General features: G+C 43.7%; 1 protein-coding gene across 3 annotated transcripts in view; it reads right to left on the minus strand.

The window, feature by feature from the left end:
* Positions 1-2106: 2106 nt before the first annotated feature.
* Positions 2107-12456, minus strand: part of syn1 (synapsin I) — a 36961-nt gene continuing 26611 nt past the window's right edge. Inside the window, exons 10-14 of one of the 3 annotated variants that reach the window (XR_010324199.1) lie at positions 11582-11731; positions 10879-10957; positions 9626-10277; positions 2970-5099; positions 2107-2936 (exon numbers count right to left, since the gene is read on the minus strand). Coding sequence is in view for 2 of the 3 variants with exons in the window: in XM_064299676.1 (XP_064155746.1) it covers positions 4961-5099; positions 9626-10277; positions 10879-10957; positions 11582-11731 (1020 nt within the window). In the remaining variant the exon portion in view is untranslated. Of the gene's footprint in view, positions 5100-9625; positions 10278-10878; positions 10958-11581; positions 11732-12456 lie in introns of all 3 variants that reach the window. The other 2 variants (XM_064299676.1, XM_064299677.1) reach the window with 2 other exon arrangements.

Below are 12456 nucleotides of genomic sequence, written 5' to 3' on the forward strand. Positions count from 1 at the left end.
CCTCACCGAATGTATGCAAGCAACCACCAATCAGAGCCTCTGTTGTCAAAGAGGCTGTTAAGAATACGTAACTCACAGTAGCAAATCCTTCAATTCACGTTTCAAATGGAACTTGATTGTGGCCTCATTTCGCTTTTCCAGGGGTTGAAACAGGAGCACCATCCATTTGGGATTAAAACTGACTTGACCCATACAGGTAGTCTGTCAGGTGTCCTGCCAAGGTTTTGCAAACAAGAAACAAGGCATTTGTAGACCAGACGATTACAGTGGACCAATCAAAACGGCAGTAAGGGTAATGCATGCGGATGTTTGGTGCTGATTACAGTGGACCAATCAAAGCGCCAGTGAAAATAATGCATGCGGATGTTTGGTTAGTGGAATGAGAGAATGACGACACGTCCACGTGCTGTAGTGTGTTGGGTAGCCACAGAGCTTAGGGATGCCGTTAGTGCTTGGCTGTGGAATATGCCGCTCACTCCACACTCTCCAGCTTGCTGCTGCTTTCCTGTTCCGCCACATTGGCTCGCCTTATTAATCATGGGGAAGGTATTTTGGCCACTGAGTGCATTTCCCACCTGTTGTGTGCTGCATACATTGCTTGTTTATCGATTAGGTACTTTTCGAACCACGTTGTAGCAATGCGGCGATTATGTGGCGATTATTTGTGACTCCTATTTGTCATGTCGGTGTCATGAAAAAGTACAGTTGAGGCCAAATGTTTACATAATCTAAGTTAAAGATATTCAAACTCAATTTTTCACACCTCTGCACATTTCATGTTACCATACATTTCTTTTGGCAAGTCAATTAGGACATGTACTTTGTTCACATCAGTGGTAATTTTAAAATGATAGATTAGAGACACATTTATTTCAGCTTTAATTCACTATATCATAATTCCAGTGGGTCAGAAGTTTACATACACCAAATTGACTGTCTCTTTAAACAGTCCGAAAGATTCCAGAAATTGATGTAATGACTTTTTAGAAGCTTCTGATTGGCCAATTGTCAGTTCATTGGGATTTATTTGGCACCCGTGGCTGTATTTAAGGGCCTACCTTCAGAGCAACTCAGCTAAGACCTCAGAAAAAAAATTGTGGACCTCCACAAGTCGGTTCTTCCTTAGGAGCAATTTCCAAACAACTGAAGGTACCACGAGCATCTGTACAAACAATTGTATGCAAATATAAAAATCTTGGGACGACACAGGGAGGCACAAATTAACTCCCAGGGCTGAAAGATTCAAGAGATTCAAATCCGAAAGATTCAACTGAACCCCAAGGCAACAACAAAGGAACTGGTGGAGGAGTTGGAGGCATCAGGTACCAAAGTATCTACCATTAAGAGAATCTTACATCGCCATGGCCTGAAAGGCTGTTGTGCAAGGAAGAAGCCCCTACTCCAAGACTGGCATAAGAAAGCCAGAATGAAGTTTGCAGGTGATCACCAGGACGAGGACCTAGCCTTTTGGAGGAGTGTTCTCTGGTCACTTTTAATCCGAAAAACACCATCTGTGAAGTATGGGGTTTGCAGCATCATGATGTGGGGGTGTTTTGCTGGAAAATGGAATGGTGCACTTCCCTTTAGATGGCATAATGAGGAAGCAGGCTTATTTAGAAATACTGAAGCAACACCTCAAGACATCAGCTAGAAAGTCGCAACTGGGTCTTCCAGCAGGACAGTGATCCTAAGCATACCTCCAAAGTTCTAACAAAATGGCTTAGAGACAACAAAGTGAAAGTATGTGGCCATCACAAAGCCCTGACCTGAATCCCATAGAATTTTTGTGGACTAAACTGAAAAAGCATGTCCGAGCAAGGTGGCCCACAAACCTGACTGAGTTACACCAGTTCTGCCAGGAGGAATGGGCAAAAGTTCCAGCCCAGCATTGTGAGAAGCTTGTGGAAGACTACCCCAAGCGTTTGATTCAAGTTGAGCAATTAAAAGGCAATGGCACCAAATACTAACAAAGTGTATGTAAACTTTTGACCCACTGAAAACATGAACAAACCACACAGAGCAATAACAAAGCTGTAATAGAGAAATAAATCTTACATTAATTTCTCATTTTCATTGCATTTCAGAAACAAGGGGAACCTCGAAGCATTTAAGATTAATCATAGACTTTATTGAATATTTTTCTCTTTAGAATTTCCATAATTTTAGAATAGAATTTTCCATTTTGACACTTACTTTCCCACATTTACTGAACTACACCAACAATCACATCACACCAAAGATACATTTCTGTGTGTAAATAAATACAACATGATTTACAATATGTTTCATATATAATCATTTTTCATCAGTTGTCTTGTGTGTTACCGATATGTTACACATTTCAGGCAAGCCTCAAACACTTTTGCATTAGTTTATGAGACGATGGATAAATACATGAAGTGTGTGCACACAAGACCAAAATTATAGCGGTGAAATACAGAAAAAGATTTTGTTTCGAAAATGATGCAATTAAACTTGAAATCAAAAAATCTTTAGTCAACAAAGAAGATGAAGTGAATTTGCCTGTATACATGCTACAGTGAATACTTGTGAATATATCTACCCACCATAAAAATACCTGTGCTACTACACCTTGAGATTTACCTTCCCAGCACTATCATTTTTAATGTAATTTATAATCAGCTGGATGAAGGGCAGTTACCAAACATGTGCTGAATTTATTCAGTGCCATCTATTCTGAAAAAACACTTGTCCTTGCCTACTGTATTATTCACTGTTTTATATCATTGACATTTACCATATTTAAAAAAATAAGGATTGTATATGCTTTCATCTGTACTCAGTGCTGTGAAGGATTCATTTTTATTTTGGTGATTGAGATGAAGATGCTCGTGCTTGAAAGTTGCACATGGGTACTGACATTCGTGCACCAGAGACTTCACCATGTGTAACTTCACAATGATGACAGAGTTCACCTTGTGAGGCTTCACCATGATGACAGAGTTCACCATGTGAGGCTTCAACATGATGATAACATGGGTTACTTGTCCATGTGAGACTTCAAACAAATAATGGTGATTTTCCAGTGCTCCATGCAGACTTGTCTTACCAAGGATTTTGTAAATTTTCCACCACAAAGTCCCAAGAATCACAGAAAACAGTCAAACAGATTTTTCTCTTCAAATAATGACAATAATTATTTGTTTACAGAGTGCAATATTTCCAGGCCCAAACACATTAGAGCATACCTCAAGAGATTAACAAACAGTAACTGAAAGTACACAGAATTAATAAAAACATACACACCGACAGTTCATTAACACACAAGCCGCAACGAGCACAGTTCAAGGAGGAAAAAAAGCTTCACTTACAATGTATCATTCATAACTCACCAGATGCACAAAACATATTTGGTTTAACAGTTTACAGGTTTTACACGGTTATGCACTATTTTCACAAAGAATCACTGATATTGCACAAAGAAGCTAATGCATGGTACGCAGAAGAGGCAAAGCTAAGGGCTAACAGGATGTGGCCAGATCAAGGATGTCTGAACTAATATAGCATCTTGCCATGTACCTAAGAGGGTTACAATGGCAGCAAGATGGATATTCTTTCATGGAAGACGGTTCAATGCTTTAGTGCAGAGTAGTTCAGCCATCGTATGAAATGTACACACTTTTAGGTTGCTCGTATTTGTGAGCAAACCTCAGCAGTGTTTGTTCCAGAGACTATCCTTCAAGTGTGAAAATCCAACAATTTTCCAGCACTTGATGTGATGTGGCTGCAAGTTGCCGTGGGATACGGAAACGTTTGCATTGCAGGGACATTTAAGCAAAACTTCAAAACGGGCTTCAGTGTTCATTCCATCTAGGACAGTGTAATACATAGTAGTGAAGTGGTCATATCTTCTCCAAAAACGGGAGAAAACAATCTATGCACTACACTGACATTAGTGTGCCCTCCGGCTTACCGTAGAGGCTCCGTGCCTCCTGTGAGAGAAGCCCTGAGCCTTTTCACTGAGACACAACCACTGGGTCTGTAAGGCGTCATCTCCAGGAGAGGACAGAAGGAGGCAGTTTGACCAGCATATTTCCACAAACCACATGTAAAATAATGACCTATGTCTGATAACAAGGTTAAGAGCTCAGGTGTGTGTGTGAGTGTGCAGAAGCACCCTCTTTATTTTGTTGTAAAATGTTACTCAATTACACGTATGGGTGTAAAAAAAGCCCATGCTTCCACACTAGCATGTATCCGGCAGTGCAGTTATTTTTTGCTTTTTTTCATTTGAGATATCTTACCGAGTTAATCCCAATTCACGCTTATGTTGTGGAGTAAAATGCGATTTTGGACTGCCTTGTTATTTTTTTCAAGTAATTCATCTGCAGCAGACCAAGGTATGAAACAAGATACATTTTTCAGGAACAAAGTCAATGTCAGAGAAAAGACCACTTATAATTGAACAATGTGGATTAAAAAAATATTTTAAAAACTGTAATGCTAAATAGAAATTTGAGCCTCTTGCTAATGCTATCACTTGGAACGTACTCAGAATGTATATTTGCTTGGCTGTAAAAGAACTTGAAATGAGTTGGACGACACAGGTCTAAAGGACGGGGAGAACATTACACTTGCCTGGTTAAGGCTTTTTTTCACTAAAACAACCACTGAACATGCTGAAGAGGGAGAGAAGCATGTGCACGTGTGTGCAGGTGTCCTCCTAGGTCCTGTGTGTTTTCACAATGGAGACGATACAGGAGAGGTGTGTGTGTGTGTGTGTGTGTGTGTGTGTGGCAGGAACACAAACAGCCCGACCAGTAATTCAAACCGATCGTTCGTCCACTTTGTGTTGTTGAATAACAGCAATTTTTTTGTTGTTGTTGTTGTCCAAAATATATCATGTCCATAACTGAAGCGGAATGGACATTCCGTTGGTCCTACGGGTTTGGATCTTATTTTCCTGTGTGTGTGTGTGTGTGATGGGTAATGTGGGGCCTCAGTCGGAAAAGAGGCTGGCGAAGGATTTGCGCAGATTCCGGATGGTCTCGGCCTTCACCTCGTCTTGGCTAATGCTGGAACGCGGGACTGCCGTAGGGTCTGGAATGTTGAAGGCATTGGTAAGAGACTGGGATTTGCTACAAAGGGAGGAAAACGGCAATAGAGGAGAGGAAAAGACTATTAAAGTCATGCAGCAAACGTTGGGATGGAGATTGGCTCAAGTGCATGAAAGAAGAGCTATGTTTACTTTTACTTTAGGAGTTGCTTCCCTCATCTGTGCCAACAAATTTTCAACCTCCGTGTGTCTTTACATTTATCTTTTAAGAAGTTGGGACTAACTCTCGCACAGGAATAATTTCTGGTTCAGCTGTGTTTAAATCTCTTCGGGAGTTTGTGTTCTACCAACTGGGCAAAAATGTGCAAAGGTAGTTTATTATTTATTGTTTGTACTTTCAGAACAGACTGTAAGTGGCAGCACAACTTTGTACGCAACCATCTGCTGCAACAGCGTGCGCTCAATCTTTTCATCAGATTAGGAGTCAATGCCATTTCAGTTTTTTTGAGTCAGGAAATGATTTACTGAAAAATCCTTAGAACTTTAAGGGTGCTTTTCAGTTGATGGATTTTGTGGACTTTCCTGAATTGACTGAATTGAAATGGAATTGTCTCTAGCCCTGCAATTCTTAGATTTGCTGAGCAGTGAGCAGTGTTTCCACTAGAGATTTTTCACCCAGTTGTCCACAAATACACAATTAAAATGTTAAAAAGGTGTTACAAAATCACATACTTGGGGTGACATAGCTCAGGAGGTAAGAGCGGTTGTCTGGCAGTCTGAAGGTTTCCGGTTCAATCCCCGCCCTGGGCGTGTCGAAGTGTCCCTGAGCAAGACATCTAACCCCTAATTGCTCTCAACGAGCTGATTGGTACCTTGCATGGCAGCCTTTCACCGTTGGTGTGTGAGTGTGTGTGTGAATGGGTGAATGAGAGGCATCAATTGTAAAGCGCTTTGGATAAAAGCGCTATTTAAATGCAATCCATATACCATTCATATGCTGATAATGGGTCCCCCCTACACTCCACAGATCTCCATAAAACCGTGATTTGCAACCACGCAGTGAACTCACAAATGCATTGTTGTTTATGGAAAGGCCTACCCTAACCCTAGCCTTAACCCAAAGGGTGCATGCGTGTTTTAAAATAGGTGGAGTCTACCGTTCACTGTTATAAATCACAATTTAGTGGAGCTCCAGACCCACTGTACCCATTATCAGCACGTGTATGGTGGATTTCGTGACACCTTGTCACCATTTTAATGGGTGGATTGTTCAACTGTGGGGTGAATGGGGGGCTAACAGGAGGCCCAAGTGCAGCTGAGCACTGAACTGAAAACTACAAATACCATTACTCCACTGAACACTGGTGAGAACTACAAGTACCATTACTCCAGTGAACACTCTGGTGAAAAGTACAAGTACCATTACTCCACTGAACACTGTGGTGAAAACTACAAGTACCATTACTCCAGTGAACACTGTGGTGAAAACTACTAGTACCATTACTCCAGTGAACACTGCAGTGAAAACTACAAGTACCATTACTCCAGTGAACACTGTGGTGAAAACTACAAGTACCATTACTCCAGTGACAATTATGGTGTTGAGACCTATCTGGACGGGATTAGTTTTACTGGGAAATGAGGAGTAACACAGTCTGTGATAGAGTGCTGACTAATGCTTACTAATGTAGCAAAGTGAGTCATTCATTCCCAATTTCAACGGCAGGAAATTAACTCAAATATAGTTAGTCTCAAGCCCTATATAATTCATGCTTTCCGTTATACCTATCAGTACTATAGCTATCAGGGTTTTATTGAACTAACTTGTCACCTACATGTAGTCAAAAAAGACTATTTGTATAATTTAAACAGCAGGCTCTAATGACAAACATCCAGAGTGTCTTACTGGAGGCTCTACAGGAGCCTTTTGCTGAAGTTCTGCCTGACATGAGAAATAGTTCACAGAGAAGTGTGCGGCTTGTTGCCATATTACGTTATTTAAGATTGTTTCCCATTGGCCGTTTGCACTCCCAAAGTGATGGGGAAGCACTGTGGTGAACATGAAGCCACCACCGTCCTCGCGGTGTTCAGGCTGGGAATGATTTTACCATGCATGGCATGCATGCGCCAAATCCCACCAAGAAGTGCACAAACTTGTGGCAAACTCTCAATGGCATTTGTAATGGAGAAAGAAATCCGTTCTGAATTCATGCAGTTCAACATTGGTGCGCATCCACAGGCATTAAAACACAAGTCGGAGAATTTGCTACACACATGATCGCACACGTCCCACACACTTCTAGTGGTTACTTGCGATAATATGTGTATCAGTAAGAAGTTCTCAATCCAAAGAAGAGTAAATATTTTCTTCTTCTGCATATTCTGTTCTAATGATGGTTCTACCCAATCAGTGCTGTCCTGAAGCTCACTTGTCTGACTGTTCATGAGGAGGTAGGGTTAACTTGCGTTACCTTGCTTCTTTTCCACTGACCAATGAACACTGGTGTACTTGCTGACCCACTAGTCACTCTTATTGTTTCTCGCAGAAGAGTAATATTATTCTGACACTCTCAGTAACTCATAGCTAGCTCACAAACTCTCGTCAGCTTGCTAACAGTGCCCGGTTCGTGACCGCTGTAGTTAGCTAGCTAACATTAACCAGATATATGCAGTGAAGGGGAACTTGCATGCTAATCCATGCTATCGGTCAGCATTCCCGTTCGGAGATTACTGACACTGCTCACCGTGCTCCTTTATGAATTCTTCGCATAAATCATTAACCCTTATAACTTTTGACCACAGCAAAGTACAGCTCATCACGCACCTTATTTCAGTACAGTTGTGTAAAGAATTCTATGAGGGTGTTTTAAGAATGCATAGTTATAGCAGACCCAGAAAAGGCTGCATATACAACCGAGCACGTTGTATGAGGGTAACAGGGAATGACCTCGCAGAAGGTTCGATACTCAGGCAGAACGCGACAAAAAGACTGAGACCCTGTGGACCCTCTGTCATGTCTAAGCATCTGCATCAATGAGGCACTGTCCTTATTGTACTTGCTGAAAACGCCAGCCACGATCCGCTGGGATTCTAAGATGGTTTAAGCTGCGTTTTAGACACTTCTAGCTGGTCTGCGGCTGGTTAAGCTGGTAGAGTAAGCTGGTGGTCAAACTATGTTGGCCGGTTAGCTGGTGAACATCTGGTTGACCAGCTAAAAATGTCAAAACCACAGCTTAAACCATCTTGACCAGTTTACGCTGTTTTAAGCTGGAATTTTCAGCCAGGGTGAGAAGAGCTGGGTTTGAAGCCCAGGACCTAAAACATAGCACCCAGACCTGGGTCAAATACATATTTAAAGTATTTTAATTTCTTCCAATTACTTATTTAGAAATTATTTGAAATTCAGCATTTACAAATACTGAGTGTTTAAATTACAAAAAGCATTTGAAAATACATTTAAGGAGCCATTTATGTATTTGCAATTACTTTTGTCTTTAAAAAATATTTCAACTACAGAATTTTCAAATACAATGTGTTTGATTTAATAGCATTATTTGAAAATACTTTCACAACGTAAGGCCAGTGGTACAAGATGTGCAATTGCACCAAGCTGCTGAAAGACTTGAAAAGCACTGGATATGCAGGAACCCATCAGTTCTAAATGTTGAGCATTTTGTCTAATTGGACAGTATTTTGATGTGACTGGTCAGGGCCCCAGTCCGATTGTACCAATTTCCATTGTTCATTGGTAGTGAATATACACAGCTAAATTCTATTTCATCAGTGTCTAACCTTACTAAATGTAAAAGATGGAACTGTACATATGGCTGTTAAACGGTCTGACAACAGAAAAAAAGGGAAATACAGTAAAAGGTCACTAACTTTAAAAAGATTGCATGGGTACAAATAAACTGTCAAGTAGCTTATCAAGAAGTCTGAGTTTGCCATCCCCCCCATGCAAAGACATGCACGAGCATTTAGGCTACTGTCTGTTAGGGGCAGCGCATGGGTTGTTTAAAATTGCCAGCTTAGGCTACCCTTGCCCATAATATAAATTCAATAATAATACTGTAGTTCCCCTGGAGTGCCCTCAGTATTATAACTCCCTGACATCACATCGATGGCCACTCTGGGATACCCCCTTCAGTATGAAGCCTATGAATTGTTGCTGGCTCCATCATTTCTGTTGTCTATCACAGAAATATTTCTAAATATGTTAAAATTGTAATTGTATTTTAATGTATTTTTAAGAGGTGCTACATACTATTTGAAAAAGTATTTGGTTTGGAAAGTATTTATTTAAAGGAATGCATTTTTTTAATACTATTTGGGAAAGTATTTGGTTTTCCATGAAAATAATTTAAATAAATCAAATACAGAGTAATTCATGTGTAAATGTATTTGAAAATACTTCAAATATGTATTTGACTACATTTTCAAATACAAATATGTATTTGACTACATTTTCAAATACAAATATGTATTTGACTACATTTTCAAATACAAATATGTATTTGACTACATTCTCAAATACAAATACGTATTTGTATTTGACCCATGTCTGATAGCAGCCGCTGGTAAAAAAGCAGTAAAACCAGGCTCTCTTACTTCAGCTGAGGGGGGGCTCCAGTCGCGGGGGGGTCCTGGCTCGGCCTCTGCAGGGGTTGTGGTTTGGGCTGTACAGGGGGCCTGCCCCCCCCGCTGCCCGCCCCTCCTACCGGCCCCCCCTGGCCCTGCACAGAGGGGCGTGGCTGCTGGGTGGTGGGTCTCGGCTGCTGATTGGCTGGCGGGCCCCCCTGCGCCGGCTGCCTGGCGGCCTGCCCTTGTCGCTGCTGGGGGGGTCTTTGCTGCGATTGGCCGGATGCGGGCTTGTGGGCGGGGCTTGTGGAAGGGGGGCGTTGCTGCTGCTGCTGGGGCGGGGACTGCTGCTGTGGGCGCTGGCTCTGGGGGGACCCGCCCGGGCCTCGCTGGGGCCCACCCTGCCCTCCGCCCTGCCCTGCGCCCTGCCCCCCGCCCTGCGCTGTGGGGGGTCTGCTCTGCGGTGGGGGGCCCTGCCCGGGCGGGCGCTGCTGGGGGGTAGCCCCCGGGCTGACCTGCCTCTGCTGAGGGGGCTGCTGGGATCTGGGGCTGGGCAGGTTGGCCTGCGACTGAGGGGGGGGCTGGCCCTGGGGGAGGGGCTGGCCCTGGGGGGGCAGGCGCTGCTGGGCTGGGGGAGTCTGGCGTGGGGCCTGGGGACTGGCCATGGGCTGCTGGGGGCCACCTGGAACAAGTGAGCAGTGATTTTATTAACCCTTTAAGGCAGTGTTTCCTAAACTATGGGTCGGGACCCAAAATGGGACCCAAGAGTGTAAGAGGTGGGTCCCAGAATGAGTCTGTAGTTCACTAGGCTAAGCTAGTATATGTATTTGACAAGTCTCTTAAAGGTACTAAATTTCTGATTTGGCTCCTGATATTAAAATGTTTAAGTACCAGTGCTTTAAGGTGTAAGATCACAAAAATGTGATTAGAATGTTCTTACACTGTTGAACATTCGAATGCTCATGTCACAATTACAGCTGGTAACTGAAAGCAAAGGAGTTCTAGAACACTGACTTTCAAAACACTGAACTTTTGAAAAACATTCCAAAAAAAACCTGCTCTTCAAAGAGTAAATCATCTGTTTAACCATCCAGGCTCACTTATAAATTACAGTATTGTTCAGCTCCCTGTGCTAAATCATATTTATTAATTCCCATAGGTCTTGCACCTTGCACACTATCTACAATGCCAGTCCTGGAGGGCCGCTGTGTCAGTGGAAGTGGCACTCAAGGACACTGTTTTCCTAGGATGTGCCTCTGGGTTGACTTGGTGCAGTCCCTTACCTTGTGGAGGGGGGCGCTGTTGAGCAGGAGGCACTGGGTTGGAGGCCTGGGGCTGAATCGGCTGGGGAGGTACAGCAGGCTGCATTGGTGATAAACACTGCATTACCGACATGAGGTCACACGGTGGAGACAAACTGGGGGCCATTATTTTAAGCTCTTTGACTCCATCTCCCAGCACCATGTTGGAATACGACTAAAGCAGAGACCATGTTTCACAAAACAGAAGCTTAACGTTTCCTTAGCAACCAAACTAGGCCGAGCAGAACTGTTTAATCTGGGCCAGCTTGTGGTTTTGTGCGAATATTACACGGCACATAGCCAGTTAGCTGTTGGTAAATCCAGTGAGACTTACAGGTCACCTGTGCTAATGTGGTGGGGGGGGGAAGGGTGTGTGGAGGAGAGAACTCACCTGTGCTGATGTATTGTAGTTGGGGGAGGGTACACAGGGGAGAACTCACCTGTGCTGATGAGTTATGGGGGGGTACACAGGGGTGAACTCACCTGTGCTGATGTGTTGTATTGGGGTGGGGGAGGGGTATGCAGGGGAGAACTCACCTGTGCTGATGTGTTATGGGGGCGTACACAGGGGTGAACTCACCTGTGCTGATGTGTTGTATTGGGGTGGGGGAGGGGTATGCAGGGGAGAACTCACCTGTGCTGACGGATTGTAGTGAGGAGGGGGGAGGTGCGGGGGTGAACTCACCTGTGCTTGCAGTCCCGCTGTTGGGCGTTGGGGGGAGCGTACTGGGGTACGAGGGACAGTGTGGTTCATTTTAGACAGAACCACATCAGCAATGAGAGCTCTGTCTTCATCCTGCTGGTCCCCGATCAGTGGCATAGAGCAGCCAACCACCTACAAAAGAGAGAGAGAGAGCAAGACTGAGTCAGTCCAACTACCTACGGAAGAGAGAGAGAGAGCAAGACTGAGTCAGTCCAACTACCTACGGAAGAGAGAGAGAGAGCAAGACTGAGTCAGTCCAACTACCTACGAAAGAGAGAGAGAGCAAGACTGAGTCAGTCCAACTACCTACGGAAGAGAGAGAGAGTGTGTGTCCGGGGGAGGAGTGTGTGTGTGGGTGGAGTGTGAGTAGGGGTGGAGCCTGTGTGGGGGTGGAGTGTGTGTAGTGGTGGGGTGTGAGTGGGGGTGGAGCCTGTGTGGGGGTGGAGTGTGAGTGTCCATAACGCTTAATTTAAATGTAAAGGAGTCCTTTGTTTGGGATCCAGCATCTGGATCCAGCAGGGCCTCAGCCTGGGGCCGATTACTCACAGCATGGGAGGGGACTGTGTTGGGTTATACACACAGCGTTGGGTTATACTGCAGTGTCTTTATGGGCTGGAGATCACCCACTAATTCATTATTTAAGATTGTTTCCGAGGTCCTCGGGTTTTGTGTCAGTTCTTTAAATAATAAAGGGCAGAGGTCCCCACATTAACGTCTGTGGGCCCCACTTCCTTCTATGCCTTGCTAATTTCCTTCTATACCTTGCTAATGAGTGTGTCACTCAAACTGTGCTTGGTGCAAAACACTTTCTTAAACCTAATTTGTCATCAAAGAATTGCCTATTTATGATTTGAAAA

This window comes from Anguilla rostrata, chromosome 11, assembly GCF_018555375.3.
Source record: "Anguilla rostrata isolate EN2019 chromosome 11, ASM1855537v3, whole genome shotgun sequence".
Lineage (NCBI taxonomy): Eukaryota > Metazoa > Chordata > Actinopteri > Anguilliformes > Anguillidae > Anguilla > Anguilla rostrata.